General features: G+C 42.3%; 2 protein-coding genes across 11 annotated transcripts in view; both read left to right on the top strand.

Annotated features, from left to right (window-relative positions):
* Nucleotides 1-1003: 1003 nt before the first annotated feature.
* On the top strand, nucleotides 1004-5872 carry LOC126922526 (U1 small nuclear ribonucleoprotein 70 kDa-like). The gene is given in 9 exon segments (XM_050735183.1): nucleotides 1004-1299; nucleotides 1442-1624; nucleotides 1719-1781; nucleotides 1849-1930; nucleotides 2213-2257; nucleotides 2260-2286; nucleotides 4445-4685; nucleotides 4769-5121; nucleotides 5206-5872. Coding segments are annotated over 9 exon segments (1302 nt in total). The 5' UTR covers nucleotides 1004-1155; the 3' UTR covers nucleotides 5370-5872.
* Nucleotides 5873-9603: 3731 nt separating this feature from the next.
* The window catches only part of LOC126922544 (uncharacterized), a 66799-nt gene continuing 55449 nt past the window's right edge, over nucleotides 9604-20953 (top strand). Inside the window, exons 1-5 of one of the 10 annotated variants that reach the window (XM_050735254.1) lie at nucleotides 10151-11413; nucleotides 11500-11974; nucleotides 12484-12578; nucleotides 13813-14353; nucleotides 16417-17486. In XM_050735254.1, the coding sequence (XP_050591211.1) occupies nucleotides 16731-17486 (756 nt within the window). In that variant the 5' untranslated portion in view covers nucleotides 10151-11413; nucleotides 11500-11974; nucleotides 12484-12578; nucleotides 13813-14353; nucleotides 16417-16730. Of the gene's footprint in view, nucleotides 9811-10150; nucleotides 11414-11499; nucleotides 11975-12483; nucleotides 12579-13812; nucleotides 14354-16416; nucleotides 17487-20953 lie in introns of those variants that run through there. The other 9 variants (XM_050735275.1, XM_050735269.1, XM_050735294.1 and 6 more) reach the window with 9 other exon arrangements.

Genomic DNA, 20953 nt, shown 5'->3' with positions numbered 1-20953 from the left:
CCTTGTGACTGATTTTAAAATGTAAACTGTTTATCATAGCAGAACATCTAGTGTTTCACGTACAAACAGAGGCATCTGGAGGAATTTCTGGTAAATATTGACTAAATAATGAAAATACCGTCATTTAAAATTTTAAATATCAACATCAATGATGGTGAATATCATATACAAGATATACTCAAGTGTATTTTATGACGTTGATAATGTGAAAAATAGTTTTTATATAATTAATTGTATTTAATTGTATTTAATTTATATAAGCATGGCATGAATCTAACATCACATAGAACCATAACTCTGTGCCATATTAACTGTCTTATTGTCTTTGTTATAGCTTATGCAGAATATGTATGATCAAGTAATGTGTAATCATGTGTAATCATATGTGTAAAGAATGTTTGATTACTGCGACTGCAACTATCGGCTGTCGACTAGTGACATTCGAGTTTCACTCGGTGGCAAATGACATGCAGCTTATAATTCTCGAATTTACAAGTCCAAGTTTTGAAAACAACACTTATTTTACTTATATATTGTAAAATTGAGATTTATCCAGTAAGAAAATTAATTGCGTTGATGGAAATTGAAATTTTATTGCTTTTTCTTGTATAGTTCTGAATATCTTTTTAGTTGTAGTTCTGACTATCGATTGTATCAATGATAGAGAATGAAAAGAATTTGTGATACCATATGTGGTGGAATCACTGCAGACAATATCGCAACAATAAAAACCCTATTTCAAAATCGATACTATACTATTACCATTCTGACATTACCTAGGACTGCGAAAGAATTTCATATGTATGTTTATTTTCCACATGCATGTGGAAATATTTCTCTGTTCATGATTTTACATAACACAATTTATCATATATGTCGATGAAAAAGCAATTTTACGTTCTTTTCAAAATGCCCTAGTTTGCACATGCGCACACGAGGAATTTACATGAATTACACCTTTCCATTTGGTTAAAAACTTACTTACTTGATAGAAGCTTTTTTTCATAGTCTATGCTCAAGCTACAATTTAGTAGTAACCATACTCGGGCGGTAGGAATATTGTCGCCATTTTGGGGTGTTGTTTGAGACTTGAAGATGCTGTTTGTTTCGATATTTTACTAAAACTAGTATCAAAGTTTTCGTGTACCTGAGAAAATGACGCAATTTCTCCCTCCAAATTTGTTAGCACTTTTTGCTCCGCGTGATCCAATACCTTATTTACCACCGGTTAGCAAACTCCCGCATGAGAAGAAAAATGGAGGCTATATCGGCGTTGGAGGTTTTCTTAAATATTTCGAGGTAACAAAGATTGAAATAAACTTTTATATTGTACGCATACGTGTATTGTGGAAATGTCTTTTTTGTTCAAAGACAGCCTATCGGTAGCATTTAATGATTTACGAAATGTAATAACAAAGCTATAACGTACATTTTTTTATAGGAACCCAAAGATACACCACCACCAGTACGCGTGGAAACGAGGGAAGAACGCCTCGAACGCAGAAGAAGAGAACGCGCCGAGCAAGTGGCGTATAAATTAGAACAAGAAATCGCTGTATGGGATCCTGCTGGTATTCCCAATGTAACAGCAGATCCTTTTAAAACTCTTTTCGTAGCTCGGATAGTGAGTATTTCCCATGAGTGTAGACTAATCTTCATACTAACATGCCAATAAAACGTTTTACTTTCTATTTACGTTCTTATCACATTCTTTTTAGAACTATGATACTTCAGAATCCAAACTTAGAAGAGAATTTGAAGTATATGGTCCAGTAAAAAAGGTACATAAATAAAAGTTAGTTTGCTTTGAATTGTACAGATTACTAAAATTTCTATTTAATATTTTAGATAGTGGTAATTCATAATACAATAAATGGCAAACCTAGGGGATATGCGTTCATTGAATATGAGCACGAAAGAGATATGCACTGTAAGTAAAACGCAAGAAACATCAATCCCTTGTTGAGAACCTCAGTGAGTCCATAGTTTGGAATTTCACTTTACTTAGCGTCACTTCCAGCTAGTTATAGTGGGGCAGGGCTATAGTTAGGCTACCCATTTTCATTGGTACTAAACCAGACGGTATGGGGGGTCCCGCCATACATCCATGCAGGATTACCATTCTGTAAATGCATATATGGTAAACGATCAACTGAAAAAAGAAATATTGGCTGTCTTGATTAATGCAGTTTTTATCTTGTTCTTGGTACAGCGTGGTGGCCGCTGCCGGCAACTAGTGCCGTTCACTATTCCATGCAAAATCCCTGAACCTGCCTGATATGATAGGTTTGTATGTGTGGTAAGATCCAACATACAACAACGTTTGTTAGCGTCTATGCTTACCCTATTTATCTGATTTTGTTATATTTGCGGTTTTTGAGTACCACCCCTCTGGAGGTTGCTGATAGTTATACTTTTAAAATATTGGGAGTCAGGACCTCTTTTCCATTTGGGCTGAAACTCTTTTATTTTTAACTACACGGTTTGCAAAAGTTAGCATTCTACATTGAAATTGATTGGTGGGCTTTTAGGAAAAAGGTTCAGGGACACGCTCTGCAAGCAGTTAAACTTTGCGTCTGTACATAAAGATAGATTGCAAATGTGATAACCAAACTATCTATATATATTATATAAAAATTATATATATAATATATATATATAGGTATGAACAGACAATGTTTAAATTTCTTCGACTAAAATTTAACCACATTCTCTCTCAATAATACATTAACAATCATGCATCATTGGGTAATACAATACACTTCATCGTGTCTTGGTTGTAGCACCTACTTTTTTTTTTCTTGTAATGGGCATATTATCATAAGTACTTGTAGGTCATACTGTTCTCTCTTAAAATTTAAGTAGAAACGTGTACCAAGCGAATGTCGGGCATCATAAATGGACTCTATGACAAAAGATATTTTCTCGTTAGGTCTAGTACCAAATTGCATGTTCCAAACTAAATGATTGTTCTTTCTCGAGCATCTTATTTCGTCGCTGTTTTCGTTTTATTAAAGTTTTAAATTAGTTAGTTATCATCTTATTTGGAAGGTCATCTAATCATTCTTTCTCAATCAATTGTTTACATTTAAGTCCTTGAACATATCAATTTCGATATAGAATACTAATTTAATCGAAAAATCTGGCTTCGGATTTTCATCTCGAATTAGTTAATTCCTTGGAAAGCGTGCATAGAAAATAATACGTGTATGTTCAAAAGGTAAACAAACGTTTTTCGTGAAGGTAAAGTTCCCCTTGTTAAACAAGAGAAAAACACAAGCCGTTTAACGTTACGTTAAATTTAATATATGATTAGAACACAGTATAATATATAAAGTATAAAGCATACGATACTTGCGCACGGTTTGGTCGTAAGTAGAAAAAAAAGCGCACCAGGTAAATACAAAGTAAACTTCTTCGGAGATTGAACGAACATATGAAGACTGGGCACCTTCCCAATGAATAGCATACGCGCTGGCCTACTCTATGCTCGCGAGTCTCTTACAAGTTCATTTCACGATTAAACGTACTTCTAAGATTTGTGTTAACTTCCGTACGTAAGTAGCCGCGGTAGGTATTTTTGTATCTGCTATACTTTTTGAACTTTACAAATGTAGATTTAAGGTACTGAAAAATCCGTACATTTTATTACTGATTCATGCCTCGCGAATATAACGTAGACTCGTGATTTTATACGGTAAAATGATCATTACGATACGGCATCGGACCTTCTTCTAGTAACGTAGCGAACATGATCTCGGAATATTCGACTCTTTGTACGCTTTATACATAAAGAAACGTAATCTCATCATTCATATATATATATGTGTGTGTACATATATATATCTCGTAAATACAGAAATTAACCAGTTTCAGATTCGGGAATTCTCGTTTCGTGATGGTACGTACATTTTACTTTATAAAAAAACGCACGTTATAATTGGTACGTGTATAATCAGGAATAATATGTGCCGATACCTTACGACCTCAATCATTTCTGAAAAAATAGTAACAACTATTAGTTTGGATAATATCGTTGAGGCAATAATAAGAAATCTGACGGAAATGGAAATAATATCGGGAAAAAAAAGAATCATGTATAGGTAATATAGTGAATGCATCGTTCGATACTCGATTTATTATCTCTTTTGTGTTTTCAGTATCGCATTCTCAGACAGTTCTTGTATTCGTGTCTGTATATTTTTCATTTGTACTTAAACGAGAATTGTTGAAATTTCACGGTCCGTGGAAAAAAGCCTTTTGAAGAAGATATTTTCTTAGTTGCGATATTCGCACTGTCAAGTCTAAAGATTGAAGTCTTTTTAGAATAAAAATCTTTTCTGCCACCTCAGATTTATTTCCTTGGGATATAGAAGTCCCATAGTTTACTAAATAGTGAACGTGGGATCGCGAGCAAATGGTAATTTTCAATCGGTACTTCTAGCTGCTTATAAGCATGCGGATGGTAAGAAAATAGATGGTCGCAGAGTGTTGGTGGATGTCGAACGTGCCAGAACCGTGAAAGGGTGGCTTCCTCGAAGGCTGGGTGGTGGACTTGGAGGAACGCGAAGAGGTGGTCCAGACGTAAATATTAAGCACTCTGGTCGGGAAGACAATGAAAGAGAGCGAGAACGGTATCGTTTGGAACGAGAGAGGGAGAATTCTGGACGCCTTGATAGAGACAGGTAAACGTTCACACTGTATGTACATTTGTAATGTTTTGAATAGAAATGTACTAAATTCTGTTTTATGTTTATATTTTGTGCAGAGATCGCGATCGCTTGGATAGAGAACGTAGAAGGTCTCGCGACCGTAAAAGAAGGACAAGAAGTAGATCGCGCGATCGAAAACGTAGGCGTAGTCGTGATCGCTTACCTGATCCGGATATTGAAGAGATTCAAAGAGACGAACGGCCACGCGACAGGAGAGATCGTGATCGTGATCGTGATCGTGATCGAGATCGTAAGAGAAGACGTTCCAGGAGTAACGAACGCGATCGCGATAGGGACCGTAAGAGGGACAAGCGTGATCGTGATCGTGAACGTAGAGATAGAAAAGATCGGGGTGATCGTCAGGATGAAGATACGAAAGAAATCCGAATCAAAGAGGAACCTCTGGATGGTATATTTTTCTTAATCTATTGCCAAGTCTCATTTAAATCAGTTAATTCGTTGGAATATTAATTTTCATACGAACATTTTTCAGATTACCCTGACTACAGTAACACTTTTTCAACGTCTGGATCATACTTTACCGCTGTAAAATACGAAGATGATAATGACCAAGAAGTAGAAGAGAAATACAGAATTCCTGAAGGTCGTCCAGATCCCCCTCCCTACAATAACTATGATTCCGTACAAGACTATTGATCTCGATGATATCTCTTATATTGTTCTTTTTCGTTACCACGCACGACATGACGAATTAATGCAATTGCCAATAATATATTGTATTTCCTACTGATATTAGTGTAACATCGAATCAACTACATTGAGTATTTAGTTTCTGTAGATTCTACAGCAACCAGGTACTCAGTAAGGATATTGCAAGGTAAGCAGATTTGGATTATTGATTTATATGCAATTATTTTTACTCTGTTGATTCGGACTTTTGTATATTTACGATTGATACCAAGGTAATTTCGGTAAATGAATTTAGGTACATATTAAATATTGTCAGAATTAAATTCATGAATTTCAATTATTATAGCAGTTTGTGTGAGACCTCGCAATATGGAACTGGTAGGTTTATAGATATCTGAACTTTTTTGTGTCTACGATAATTCCAATATTCTCTAAATGTGTACATACCTTCACGACTGCTACATGTATATTTATATATATATATACAAATAAAACAAATTACACACTTACGTTTATTGGTTATCCTGGCATTTATTTCTGCTTTTCGTAATTTATCAAACTGAAAAGTAAATATTCGTATAAAGACAATTTACATACACGATTTTAACATTTATATGTCTGGTACGTTTCGATAAACTTAACAACTGATAGTTGTGCAAGTTGCACTAGACTGTACTTGTTGTTTAAAACATTTACAAAGATTTATGAAAGGTGAAATATGACGTTTGTGTTAATGTAGCTATGTAGATATATGCATGTACCGGACGTTGAGGTATCGAACCAGAGTTATCTTTGGTTACATCTACCGTTAGTGACCGGATCACCGCGTATTAACTGGACCAAATCATTCCGGTCTCTTACCTGTGTATACGATGTCGATACCAGGATTAAAAATAGTGAAAACTTCCAAGAAAATCAATTACGACGATAAAATTACTGTACTTTGAATAAATTTGTTTAGGGTAATTGTATTGTAGGTATTCTATTACGAGAAATTGTAGTATGGCTTTTTTTTTTAACAGTATGTTATTCTTAAACTTCACATCAATCGGAAAAATCAAATCGTAAAAGAAATACCACATGCGTGAATGAAACAGATTTCGCCTTTATCTATTACTTACTTGTCTTTACCTCCATTTTCTTATCATTTTTGTATTCATTGTAACCGTTATTCTTGTATTTTATTGGAGAAAGTGTTATACAAATTATTAAATGTTAAATGTTATAACTTATGGAACTATCTACCATTCAGAATTGACGCCAATGGTTGATTGTCGAACTTCGGTGCATAGCGCTACTGTAGATGTGTGGCGCTTTCGACATTTTTGAAGGAAGTTTTTTATCTTCAAGCACAGGTAAATACATTAACGGTCATCGTTATGAGAACGTCTTTCGTACAAATAATTTTGATCTATCTTGTATTTCCTTGGCTTCGACATTCTGACTTTAATACTTATATCGTATGAAACCAGTGAATTTACATCACGTGGTTCAGAAAATTAATGGCTTGTCAAATTTCTTTGTTAGATGTAAATCAAATTTAAGTCTACTTTATAAAAAATTAATTAATGCATATTCGAAAACAGCGATTTATTTGATGATGTAAAAATAAAGGACAAAGCAAAAAGACACGTGTGATTCGTTGAAATAAATATTAATCAAAAGCAGATATGGTAGTCGTTCAGAAACATCGGACTAGAGAGAGTAGAAATTCCTTATCCTATTTGCGTGATGTCACAGCCTGATGCCAACTAGCCCCGCCACATTAAGCGCGCGTTACCCGGAAATTACAATTCCCCTGCAATAACTCCGAATTGCTCCTGATTCCACGTCGTCGCCTATCTTTCACCAGTCTAAAAATCAGCCTGGCAAATTGCGTCGACTTTATGACGTTATTCTATTCGAACAGTTGCACGAGATTTCTCGATCTTTCTTCGAGCCTGTCGATAATCGAATACCTACAGGAGCTCGAAGGAGAGTAACGCCTGATCTTCTGTTCGATCCTATCGAATATCGCTCGCCACTTGGAACGAAATAATCTTGGAGACAGCTATATAATATCTGGTATTTTCTCTTCCTTTTTTTTTTAATTATGTAAAAATGTGTAAACGTTACGTACGAAATTTCAACGATCGAAATGTACATGAAATTGAGCTTATTTTTTGTAATTAAACGTTGCTTGAGATAAAACAATTTTAGGAATACGTTTTAGTGTTGTTTTGTTCGAGAACGACAGAGGATGACGGTGACAGCGAGGCACGCAATGAAATAGTTTAACAAGAAACAGTTGGCTGAATTAACCGCATATTTTCTTCGGCCCAATAAATTGGAAAACCGCAGGCGTAAGTAACTTAAAAAGCGGTTCGCCTCGTTTCTCAACTCAGTGCCTCTTACCCTCCGCCGTAGAGTGCTTAATTATTAGCGGTTCCGAGTTTGGATCGGTTTCTTGTCGTTGGTGATAACGCCACTAACGAATGCCACTTTTCTACCGGAGCTGCTATTCTATTAATAAACTTCACGGTAACGTTTCAACGCGGGAAAAGTTTATTTAGTCGAAACAATAAATTTCTAAAATTGTATTGCCTTTAAGTCGTATAAAGGAAATGAAAATTATTTACAATCAAGGTCAACGTACATTTCGTTGGTTTTAATTATTTAATCCGAAAATGTCAGATATAAAATTTCAATTAAAAAACTTGATATTGATCTTGAATACTCTTGCCAACAATATTTCTGTACATGAAATCATTTCGCTATGAAATTACTTAGTAGAAAAATAACTTCCTGCTTTCGGTACGTCGAAACAGTTTGTTACGTAGTTTGGTACTAAAGCAGTATAGTATTAACAGTATGTTTGTTGTACTATCATTGTGAATTATTTGCTTGTGGCAAAATACCTGCACAAAATGTTCGACGCTATCAAGCGGAATAAAACGTTCGCGATTATGTGGCGACAGCCGTTGGTTCTCCGGTACCGTTAAATTTCATTAATTTTTTCAGTCCTTTTGAGAACTGGGGCAAAGCACACGTTTGGTGCATCGCTCGTATCCGTGATGCACGATCCGGCATCGTAAACCGAATACGACTTGAAGCTCCACCGTAATTCTATTTCATATAACTTTAAAGTCGATTCGATTGCACTGCTCCGCGAGCTTATTCCCCTTATCGAGCTTTTCGGATAAAAATTGCTTGCCGATTAATCTTTCTAAACGGTATTACTTGGAGAAGATAAAGAAGCTCTCGTGAAAGGTACATACTAGCTTTGAGCGCGCTCTCTATACTGTTTCAATTCAACGCTGCATAAAGTTATGACGTCCGTTTTGCTATTTGATCAAACACAAAAAATTTTCTTTTAGGAACCGCTGTCTTTGAACGTTCAACGCGTCTGCGCCGGAACAAAGCAAGGAAAAAGCTTCTTGGTTTACTTCGTTCATAAAACAGCGAGCAGATAGAACGTCGATTCGCCCTGAATAAAATTCGATGGTTGGGCAAATTATCACACATGAATTATCGGGTACGAGATTTGAACAGATGCTGCGATAGAACAGCATCGCGAATATTTTATCAGCGTTTGTACGAAGATTAATTATTCGCATTTACGATCAATCTGACTATTCTGTAACGACTACGAATATATATAGGATATACCGAAGTACCAGGAGGGAGCGCGAGGAGCGATAAAACGTGAAATAGAAAAATGATAAAAGCAGAGCTAACGGAAGAGATATGGTAACAGTGTTAACAGAGCTACGATATGTGAGGAGTAACGAATATCTTTGAACGTGTCAGGCATAATTAAAAGCAATTTCTTAATTATCCGAGACGGTTACGTGGGAGAATGTGCAGAGAGCTTCCTATCGAGAATAATTTTATTGTTCTAAAAGAAGCACGGGAAACGTAACATGTTCGTTAAGATAACGATAAAAAGAAGGAAGAAGGGTAAAAAAAGCGATAGGATGATGAAATCAAGAGCCAGCGAACACTTGTGGATGAGATACGCCGTGGGCATCTGAGAGAGGTGAAACGAGCAAGTGAAAACGAAGAGAGAGCCAAAAGGTGAGGAAGAAATCGGTGCACCTAGCGGGGTGAAGAACAGAAGAGGAAAACTATAGAAAAGAAGCATAACAGCGCGAGAGACGGTGAAAGATGATCCGAGGGTGAGAAAGAGAGAGAAAAAGAGAAAACGTGTATGGTGTTCAGGAGGTTTTCGGAGGTAGAGGGGAGAGAGCACTGCACGGTACGGCACGGCGCAGGTGTGCGCCGGTAGCCCGGTCGCTGGCATGGTATTCCGCACGCCTTAGGTGCGCGTGTGCGCCGAAAGAACGACAGTATGAAGATCAAAGCGTGTGTGGGTGCGCCTGTGCGGCACACAGGCACGAAACCCTCCAGTTTGATCGCGAAAGAGCGACGAGAGAACGTCAGTACGGATACACTAAAAGGAGATAGGGTTGGTACTACGAATCACTGGGATGGAGAGAAAAGGAGAGAGTTAGCGACATAGGACAAAGTGTAGTTTGGGCCGTGTGGGCCGTAGGTGTTGAGATAGCGAAGAGTAGGGATGAAACTGAGAGAAGATAGGTAGGCGAGTAGATAGATAGGCAGATAGGCAGGCAGTCAGGCAGGCAGGCAGTCAGGCAGTCAGGCAGGCAGGTAGCGATGCAGGCAGCGAGCCAGATGGCGAGGGTAGGAAGCAAGGTGGGCGGTCGAAGGGGTAGTAACGGATAGTAAGGGGAGTCGGGGGTGTTCGGTAGGGGATGCCGGAGGTGGCGGCGTACAGGGGGTGGCAGGCTGGTGGTGCGTCAGAGCCTGCAGTGAGCCCGGCAGTGAGGCGAAACGTTGGGCTCCGCGCGGGAGTCTCGTGGCCGCCCGCCTTTTCTTTTAAGTCGGGGTGCCTTTCTCCTTACACCCACCCCCGGCCCTCTTTTCGTCGCCCTCGCAGATCTACGGACCCATCGTCGCTCTATTTTCAAAGCACGCGAGTACCTCGCTCCGACTCATCGCCGTGATCGTTTCGCGTACGATCTCGTCACGGTTCGTTCTTCTGGTTCCGTTTCTTTTCTTCCGATCTCTTTTTTTTTTGCTTTGGTCTCATCGGTTCGCCATGAGATTAGCCGTGGAGAGATGGTCCGGGATGCGATTTGCAGGCTGATTGCATCGCATTTGCAAGAGCACGCACAGAAGGGAAACTAGAGGGAAAAAGAGGAGAGAGAAACGGAGAAGGGGATAAAGACGGGATACTCGAAACGGGACGGTGATACTCGCGGAAACACCGTGAACGGCAGTTCGCTGCGGTACCGAAGGATCGTAGCAAGAAGACCGGTGGTGCGTGACCTCCGGCTCTAGCCACATGATACCGTGTTCGGTGCGTGCACGATCTCGTTACGGTTCTTTCAACAAGAAGAGGATATCGTGCGTTTCCCTGGTGATCATTGCGACGTATTGGTGGTATCGGTGGGTCGGTGCCGGTGTCGTTTGTCGCGGCAATATAATTCGGCGCTCGGTGGCAAAAAAGCAAGAATCGCGTTTCGTTTAGTGGCTGTTCGATGTCCCGAGTGAACGAAGAAAGGGAGAGGTGCAACGTGATCCGGTAGCGCGCCGCGACGTTGCCAATGTCAATGTTAACAGTGCTTGGAAGACGGTCACGGTGATATCGTTGTTGTACATACATGTATTTACGTCTATGTGTTCCCCTTGGCTCGACAACAGAACGGTTGCACGAGTGGATATAAAGAGTGTGAGAGGTAAAAAACGAAGAAAACAAGGTGCCACGAGCGTAGCACCGAAGGGCGGAGAACAGTGAGACTTTTGTTAGGGTATTCGGAGGAATGGTCGCGATCGAAGAGTTCGGGTGGATCGAGGAGGATCGAGAGGTCGAAACGATTCGATTTCTTGAAAGCAGAGGAACAGAGGTGCCGCGTGTGCTTCTCTTGCCCGCGACCTCTCTCACGCACCGCCAATGCGGCTGAGATCGCGCGATCTCATTGGCTGCAATCGTGCCGTGGTGTCGGCGATGGGTACGTCCAAGTTCGATGCTCGTGTTTGACCGAGGGGTACGCGTGTATTTTCTCTGTCACGCTTCTTCCTTTCGCTCTCTTCGAGTTCTTCTCCTCGACGAAAGTTCCTTTGTCTTCTGCAGGTTTTCCCAATCTTCGCCGACCGTTTCTTCTTCTTTTTCTCCTTCGATGTTCTCCCGCAAATTTAACGCATTCCTCGTAATCGTCTCTCGGTATACGTTTTACGAGAACCGGCCTCCCAGTTTTCGTTGGAACGCGATCACGAACGTGTAATGCGCCGTGTTTATATTTCTCCGTCGTTGATGTTGTGCCTGTGTGTCGTATCGTGCGATTGCGTGAACGGTAGAATGATTTCTCTGTGTAAATCATTCGGACGATAGCGATCGAGTTTGCGGAGAGACCATCGCAACTCTACTCTATGAGCGTTTCAAGACGTATCGGGTATCGTTATTCGCGGAAGCAATATACGCTCGAGTCGCGTTGAACCTAGACGTCGCGACCTAAAGGAACGATCATGGTTGACTATCGCCGCTCACGCGACCGTCCAACAGTTTGAACTTTTAAACATCGATACACGATGTCGACGTTTGCTTAATGGTAAAACTTAGCCTTGTTTCCGAGCATCTATTGAACAATTCCAACGCGGTGTTTCATCGTCACGAACCAAAAGTGCGCTATTTCTGTTTGTTGTTCTGGTCGCGAAGCTTTCGTTTAAAACGTGAACCCGTTAGATATACGTAATCGCAATCGAGTGTGGTTATCTCGGCCGGGAAAAGGACGTGGCAAGGAAAACAAAGGGCAGGGAAGGGAAGGCATAATCAAGGTCGTTGATTCCTGCTTTGCTTCACGCGACCACTTACTTCGGTGCACCGGCAGTTTTTCATGCCACGCGAGCCGATAGTTCTCGTTTGACGATTTCCACGCGTGTATATCTCGCTTTCACAATCAATACACCGTTATGACTATTTGCTAAGTGTCGTTAAAGCGCGTCGTGTGTGATACTCCTACAACGCTTACGTCTCTCCTCTACTTTCTCCCGTCTATATACTTCCGTTTTTTGATTCTCTACATTGCCTTTATCTCTGCTTTATCTCGTCACGAACCAGATGGACTGTTACGCGGTCACGAGACCAGTTTAAACGCGAAGAATGAAATTCTCGTATAATCTTTACTACCCCGGCCAATAACCTTGGCTGAGTCTGTACGTACACACACACACACACACATATTTTTTATTCCTCTTTACGGCTCTATTCGACTCGCCACGCTTATTTACTTACCCTTCGACTACTTTCTGCACTCTGTTCACCTCCTTCTTTTTATATTTAAGGGACTCTGTTACGACGCTCGCCATCACTTCCTCTATATAATTTTTATATTTATCCGTTTTAAATTTCGAGTTGGAACTTTCCGTGTTCGTTTCGTACGGTGGATAGCGATATAGCCGAAAGAGCGATATCTCGTAGAAATTTCTCGGCCATACGTACACGTACGTTCGAGGAGGCTTGGATACGTTCTTGGACGAGGGAACGACTTAGGCTGTTCGTTTATAGCGAAATGTTTAAGTATCTCGAACGGAATTTCGAAATATATTCGGCCAGAAGACGAAGGTTCGTACATTCGCGTTCGTCCTTTTTCAACCTACCGAGCAGTCGTTATCTTCGATAGAGCCTATTTACTAAGTTTCAAAGCGCAAGCCATAGTAACGCGATCTCTGTAACACCTCTGATTGTATCGTGCGGTTAATCGACCTTAATTCATTAATTTGCCAATTGGACACGAACGACGTAATTCCGTCACAGTTAGGGAAAAGATATTACTCGGTTTTGATTTGTCACTTTGTTTATTAATTCAGTAGGGGTGGCTCTATCGCGAGCATCCAACTCTTGACAGAAATCACGATCCATCATCCTCCTGGCACGTAGTACTCGCTGGTTTTTTTATTCCACAGGCTGTCATCTTCCCCTTCGCGCTTCTTCGTCTCTTTGCATTTGTCTTCGTGTGTCTCGGCCCATGGACGACGTTAGGAAACGACCTGTGGCGTTTCTAGCGATGCGAGCCATGCTGTTGTTCCTTCGTGAAAGCGATAATTACTCAGGCGGCGTCGGGAACGTCACTTCGAACGCCACTTTGCAACAAAGCTTCCTATTCTTTGGAACGCGTGATAATTCTTCCGTTTCCTTCTTCCGAGTCATACGTTGCGAAAATTTTCGTACGAGTAGACTGTTGTTTCGCCTTCCCACAAACGATAGAGTCTCTGGTATTGTTGATTCGCCGTTTTCTCTCTCCTTCTATCCCTCGAACACACGAGATTCGTTTACGCGTTTACAAACGACTTTTCTGCAACGATTTAGCGATATCCTGTTAGAGGAAAATTAACTGAGACGTAGGATACGTGCGAACCGAGTATTTTAACTTGCTTCACGATCCCGCAGATGGCAGTGGTTCGGTCGAGGCGAGCAGCGGGCATCGTCGCAACTAATCGGCAGTAAACTCGCGCGGAAATGTCGATCCGAGTCGAGAGGCGGAGGAAGATCGAAATCGAGCTTGTGCGTGGCTACGTATCTTCGTCGTGGAGAACAACGACCGTGCGGCTGGCTTCGGGCCAACACAAATCTAGCTAAAGGGTGAACGTGAAAACCAGGTGGAAGTGGAAGGTGGAAAAACAGAAGGCAGAGAAAGGGAAGACAGACAGGAAGTAAGGAAAGAAGACCGAAGCTGCTGACGGAGACGTTTCGTAGTGAAATATTCGTGCTTTTGATTATATTCTCGTGTGCGGTGCAAGATGCGCTCGCGACGCCGTGACGGCGGCTGAAGGACGAAGAAACCGAGTGGCTCGTACAGCAGCCCTCGATTCCATCTGCCGACTCTCTTTTTCTTTTCGTTTTCCACGTCAACGAGACGCCGCACCACTCAGTATTCTTCCTCGCTTCGTCGCTTATCTGCTCGGCTTCACCGATTCGCCGCTCAACAAAGGTGAGGAGAATCCCACGTGAAAAACAAATCAAATCGCGAAATACTTGCATTGTTCGTAGATTTTCGTTCCGTGTCATTTCTTTCAAGCTATTGCCGTTCTTCTTTTAGTATTAGAACGTTCTCGAGAAACAGACGTTCACGAGCATCTCGTTCTTCCAGCAATCGATGGTCTTTGAATAGCTTGTAGTTGTTTCAATAACACGATCGCGTGTTTCGCGTTAATCTAGAAAAATGTATCGTCCTTTCGGTTGCTGGGAAGAGGAAAGCTCTGCGTCTAGCAGATACACGGAAGTTCTGCGGCAAATTTCGCAGATCGCGATGTGAAATAATTGCGCTGTCTCGAGTCGGAACTTGCTGGAACATCGATCCGCGTATGTCTAATCGCCAAAACGTTCCGTTGCCACCGAGAAATCTCATCGATCGCGACAACTTTTCCGCCGGAATTAGACCATAGTTTGCCCGGGATTGTCTTACACTTCGCTTTGTCTTCTGCTGGTTCGATCGATAGCAGCGTCGATGCAATTCGAATTCGTCGCGGCTCGGCAAATCGAAAGTTCAGCCGGTTCGTTGGTTGGTCAACCGTGCTACCGTAGTTTCTATCCGCCCACAAATTGATAGTTCCCCCTTCGGCCGGATCGTCGTTCCTTTGTCGCGCGACAAGAAATCTCTGCATATAACGAGATTTTTCCCGTTTGTGAAAATAGGAGCGGTCGGTGGGTCGTAAATTCGGTCTGGCCATTTTCTCCGCCACATTGTCCCAGCTGAATTACGACTGCGAAAAATGACATTAATTCCACGGAGAAACGAATTAATTTCGTCGGAACCTGGTTAGCGTTTATATCGCGGTACAATTGCATGTTTTCGCCTTCGTCGATTTTGCTATATCTCATCTACGCGGCCAATTCAACGCAAGCTGATGTAATCGATGTAATCGAGCGAGTCGCATTCCAAGGCACGCTGGCTGCCTGGTAATTGAAAATCTTCAATATTTCCTGGTTAATCAGACGCGACGAGCGCGTCGCATTCACGCAAAATGTCCGTTACGATATATTCCGAGCAGAATTTCTATTACAGTGCAAAAAATAACCGAAGCAACATAAGCTGTAATTTTGATTATTATCGCGCGAATCTCTGGATATTTCGCCGAGTATGAAACACACGCGCCTGATTCGTACGCTTCGGAAGCTTTTCCTTTCGCGTGTTTTAAACTCCGCTTCGTGTCGTATAATTTTTCGTATTATTCGTGTTATTCGTATTTCGCGTGAATATTTTCGTTTAATTGGCACGTCTTGTGGCAACATTGTTAGAAATTTTCGAGAATTATTGTATCTCTGATTTCTATCGTGCGAAGGTAATTAGCATCGATTACGGTACACGAGGCAATCCCGTTTACAAAGAGGCTCAAAATTTTATGGACGCTCCTTGTAGGAGTGTCACTCAATAGCTTCTTTGTCTTCGAGGCGTCTATCTTATAACGAACGACCTTAGGTAAATAGATATAGCCAACCTTTGTCTGTAGCCTGGAACTCGAGTTCGTCACTTCCATTGTGTACGGCTTATAATCTCCAGCCTGGATTTTTGTATCTTTGCGGAAAATCCGAAATATTAGGCACGCTCTTGTCAAGAGACACGCGTCGCGAAGTAGCTTCTCGACTGATGAAAATTCATGGAATCGAGTGCGGGTTCCGGCGTCTTGTTTCGCTCTTCGTTCTCCTCCCCTCTCGGGTTTGTCTCGTGTTCTCTGCAGAAACCGTAAGATCCAAGAGCAGTTTGTCGACTTTCGATTGCGATACGATGGCATACGGTATGTAAAATTTAATTGCCGACCGTTACGAAGTTTGACGAGCCTCGGCGAACGATTTGGCGAGATGGTTAAACAAAGTTCGAAAGTGCTGTATTTGGGCGACGCGAGGCTCGGCTGGTAGTTAGACGAGCGACGCGACTAAGGCAGAAGTCGGACTCGATATGGTTAAAACTTTGTTCCATTCGCTGCAACGTACTTTGCCTAGATTCGAGAAAAGCAGCACGCAGGGATAAACTAAAAAGCGTGTTTGTGTTCGCAGCGAAGGCCAGCGAAAAGACGTGAAAAAAAACCTGAGGCGACACGGAGCCACGAAGTAACGTAGGATTGGAAAAGGAAGGGAGGCGGAAGGGAAGAGGGAACGAGGCGAAGCCGAGAGCTAGCAAGTGGAAAAAGAGAAGAAAAGGAGTGAAACACGGAGCAAGGTATCGTCGGAGGAAAGCTGCAACAATAGCAGAAGCAATCGAATAGAGAAACGACTAGGTGGTTCGGCAACGAGCTTTTTCGTTCGTGGAATGTGGATCAGGCAAAGGTGGTGCGGGGCCGAAAAAGCCTTGTGAAGAAACTAAGGATTAGATGGTGGAGGTGCTGGAGAGGCAGGCTAGGGAGCCTACGGGGCCGATCAAGGCACCTCGCACCTACCCAGGGCCTGGCAGCCCTGCGAACCGCGTCCTCGCTAGAGTGCACTCGCAACCGCGTCGGCGGCTGCGTCTCTCCTACGTTCTTTTCCACCATGATTTCTTAATTTCAAGGCTGTTCGCTCTTCTTACCGATTGTTATTCGCCGCGGCAGCAGGCCAAAGCAGGCGAAGCGGCGCAGCTTGCTTCCAATTTGCTATCCGTCGAGGACATTGGTCGCGCGGACCTCTTCGGCCTGCAGAGGAGGCTGGAGATCGAGGTCGAGGCGCGTGGCGCCGCGAGTGCAGTTGTCGGCGGCGGATACGAGCACGCGGAACGCTCGAATTTTGAACGCGGCGGTGGCGTATCGGATCGGCTACGGATCGAGAAAAGGTGCTGCGAGCAGAACAAGGTGACAAGGGGGGAGGATAAGTGGTGGTGGGAAAAAGTGGTGCCGCAGAAGAGAGCAGTGGTTTCGGCCGGGCTAGAGAATCGTGCGGAGCCCAGAAAGGGCTCCTTAGGAAGGAGCGAGACTGGCGAGCGCAATGTGGCAAAGCGGCGGCATGGGCGCCCATGCGGCCAACAATCCATGGATGAAATTAATGGGCATTGTCCACAAGGAGAGGAGGCATCACGATTCGGGCTCTGCCGCTGCCGCCGCTTCCGGTGTTCAGGGCTCTGCGACTACTGGCAGCAACGACCGGACGCTCAATCAGTGAGTTATACCACTGCTACACTTCTCTTTCCTCTTCTATCTTTTTCTTACCTCTTTTAGTTTCCTTTTTATAGAGCAAGTTTTTAGCGCGCGCGATCAACTTTACGCCGTAGATCCGACTGTAGTTTACGACCGAATGGAACGGGCTTTTGCCCGAGGTATTTCGTATTCAACGACTGTCCAGCATACTTTTTCAGCGGAGAGTACTCGAACGCGTTGCGTTTGTTCGTTTACTCCGCTCTACGAGTTCGAATTCAACAGCCGTTTTACTTGCGCACAAACGCGACCATGTGGCGCTAATAATTTTTATAAGGAAGAAGGAAAATCTCTTTTTCCAAATTAGCCATCGTAGTTTCCAGGCCTTTTTCCCCTCAAAGGTTTCAAGCGAGAATCGCGATGGTCGGTGATCTCGCGAAATTACGTGGAAAATCGCGGTGATAGCTTTCACGGCTAGGAGAATATCTCGACGTTTCTTACTATCAGGCGATGATTAATCGAAAGCAAATGCGGATAATTTAACGTTAGTTTTCCACTCGCTTAACTGGCCTCTTTTTATCTCCTCTCGCGGGGCTCGCGCAGCCTGTCGCGGCAATTTAATAAATTACAACTCAATCGCGATATCAGCATCTGCTACGGGTCGAGCTTCTCTCACCCTCTGCTTCTTTCGTCGATACAGCCGCGCAACGTTCGATTCAAAGAAACGAGCATCCTGCTACGTGTTTCGTTCTTGTTCAAGAGAATCGTCCTTAGACGACGATCTCGAGCAAATCTCTCTTCCGTTTGCTCACACGCGTTCGTAATATCGATTGCACGTTTGGTCTGTGGCTACCGAGCTTGGTCCAGCCGTGTAATGAAACCGTCAAGTGAAAAAGAGCACTCGTGAGGGTAAAGCACTGCTTTCCGCGTTGACGAAGAGTTCTATGCACGTAGCTTATCGGCGGTAGCTTGTCGCGTTGATCGCACGGAAATATTTCTCGTGGTCTGGTATCGGACAGAAGATTAAAGGTGAATCGCACAGGGAAGGGGTGGCAAAAGATATCTCCGATATCGGAAGCGTCTCGAACAAAGCTGATAACCGTGTACAATGGCTTTGGCTTTATTTGCCCGAGCGACAAAACTCCTGCAGGATCTTTTGATGGTTCCACGTCCTCTGCCTCAATACGCCTATCCGGGTATTGTCGATTTTGAAAAATCCGCGGACAAGCATCGGTCTCTTTGTTTCTCTTTCGCCTGGTTTTCAACGATGCCAAGTGTTTTCCTCGGCACCGCTCTAACAATGCCACGTCGCTTGCTGCTCCACCACTTTCGCAACCGCTGCCGCATACAAAGGCAGCCCGTAAGCGTCGTATCGTGGCGCAGCAAGTCCGCGTGCCGGAGCGAGTGTTGCTACGATTAAAAACCACCCCTACGCTTTTTCGCTTTTCTTTTCTTCTCTCCATTCGTCTGTTTTTCGTTCTCCAAGGGTTTAAGTTGCGACCAAAGCAAACAACAACCAAGGGATCGTGGGAGGGAGAGGGACACAGGCATCGCTGCTACGCCATTCACAATGCTTCCTCCCCTTTTTCCATTCAGCTCCATCCGCCAGACCTACTTGTTTTCTAATAAATACTTTCTCTTTGAATTTCGAGCCTGTTATTCCGACTTCGTCGCTCTGTGACCGATCTTTCCATTCGATCGTCCACACCGATCGTATTCGCAGAGGCCGTCTACCGAGTCGTGGCCAAAAATTTCCCTCACGTTCCGCTTTGGCTCGTCTTCCAATCTGAACGTCCTTTGGAAAGACTAACCCATTGTTAGCACGCGACCTTCTTCTCGCGGGTTTCGACGCTCCTTAACACTAGAACTACCGATAGTTAACACGAAGCTATTTCTACCAAAACCAATGAAAATGATTGGTCCTTAAGAAATACGTAATAATGGAATATTTTTATATTTATTGATTTATTACTTTCTTACAGAAGCAATTCCATATTATGTAGTACATTTTTGATATTACGAATCCATCTGGGACCATGATCCCTAAACGAGGGTTGACACATTTATAAAATTGTAGAACCAGTCATTTCCACTGCTGTGGTATTTCTAGTGTTAGCATCTAGCGATCCAGCGATCGATCCGGAATTTTCCTGATAACTGATATCGTCCTATCGAATGATACGCGGTAAAAATTTAAAAAACGCGTGACAAGTTGTAAAAAACAAGAAAACAGGTTAATTGGGTTCGATAAACAGATTGCAAGATCCTTTTACACTTTTGACAAGTACCAGCCATTTTAACTGGTACTGGTATAGGTAGCCTTGATAAAAATTATTTTTAGTTTGAATACATAGAAAACAAAATAAAATTCATTATATGAATTATGATCCCTAAACGGGGGTTGACAAATTTGCAAAATTGTAGAACCAGTCATTTCGACTGGTATTGGTACAGGTAGCCTTGATAAAAATTATTTTCAGTTTGAATACATAAAAATCAAAATAAAATTCATTATATTATTCTTTTAGTTATCGTCGCGAAAGTCATTACCACTTTGCGGAAAAAAAATGACATGAAGTAGGAATTTTAAAATAAAATTGCCAAACCAGTCAATCTCATTGGTGTGGTAGTTCCAGTGTTAAACGCGGAGAAATAGCAGGTTCGCTTGGTCTAGAGTTTCGAAGAAATGGCAATTTTCCGCACGATAGATTAGAATTCTAATATTCTTTTCTAACAATAATTCTTCAAGATGGTTGTCGTTAACCGGTTCGAGTAACTTCTCCCATTTTACGATATACAAATCTTGGCTGTTTTCGTTTAGCACCTGTTTCGTAAGGATGCTAAGGAACGCTGGGTAAACTCATTCCGCACGGGGCATTAAAGGATAGCTAATTTCCTTTTTCGAATTTGCTGCAAGTGGCAGCTGCGTTTCCTATGCAAATTCCACCCTGCACATCCGCTACACTCTGGCTAATTTTTCTAGTACTTTGTTCTGGAAATATTTATCAACTTTCGCTTAGAAGAATACTTCGTTTATTTCACGATACTACGCGAACTGTATTTCGATAAAATGGGAAATATGTTCTCCAGTTGCCTACTTTAATTAGGAATTCCCGATTAGTATGATCTTCCGGAAGAAGCAATATCGCTTTAAAGAAGAACTAACCGTAGCTTCGCTATCCTCTTTCCCGTTTCCTTACGACCTTCCTCTCTCGCCTTACTGTCCGTATCGTTAGCCAAGTCGAGTACTGCGGTCAATTCTCTTTGCGAATTCGTTTTATCACGTATTTATTATTAAAAGGAGCTTGAAAATTGCAGTTTCTTCGATCCACCGATTCCTACGCGTTCCTACAGAAACTTGATTTCTCATTCTCAATGCAGTTGAGAATATCTTCTCCCTGCGGATAATTCAATACGCGTCGAGTATCGAATTATACATTCGCCGATTCGATGCGAAGTAACACGTGGTGATTTTTATGCTATCGTATTGT

The sequence above is a fragment of the Bombus affinis genome, chromosome 1, assembly GCF_024516045.1.
Source record: "Bombus affinis isolate iyBomAffi1 chromosome 1, iyBomAffi1.2, whole genome shotgun sequence".
NCBI lineage: Eukaryota > Metazoa > Arthropoda > Insecta > Hymenoptera > Apidae > Bombus > Bombus affinis.
Note: the sequence above shows the minus strand (reverse complement) of the source record. Positions and strands in the feature narration are given on the sequence as shown.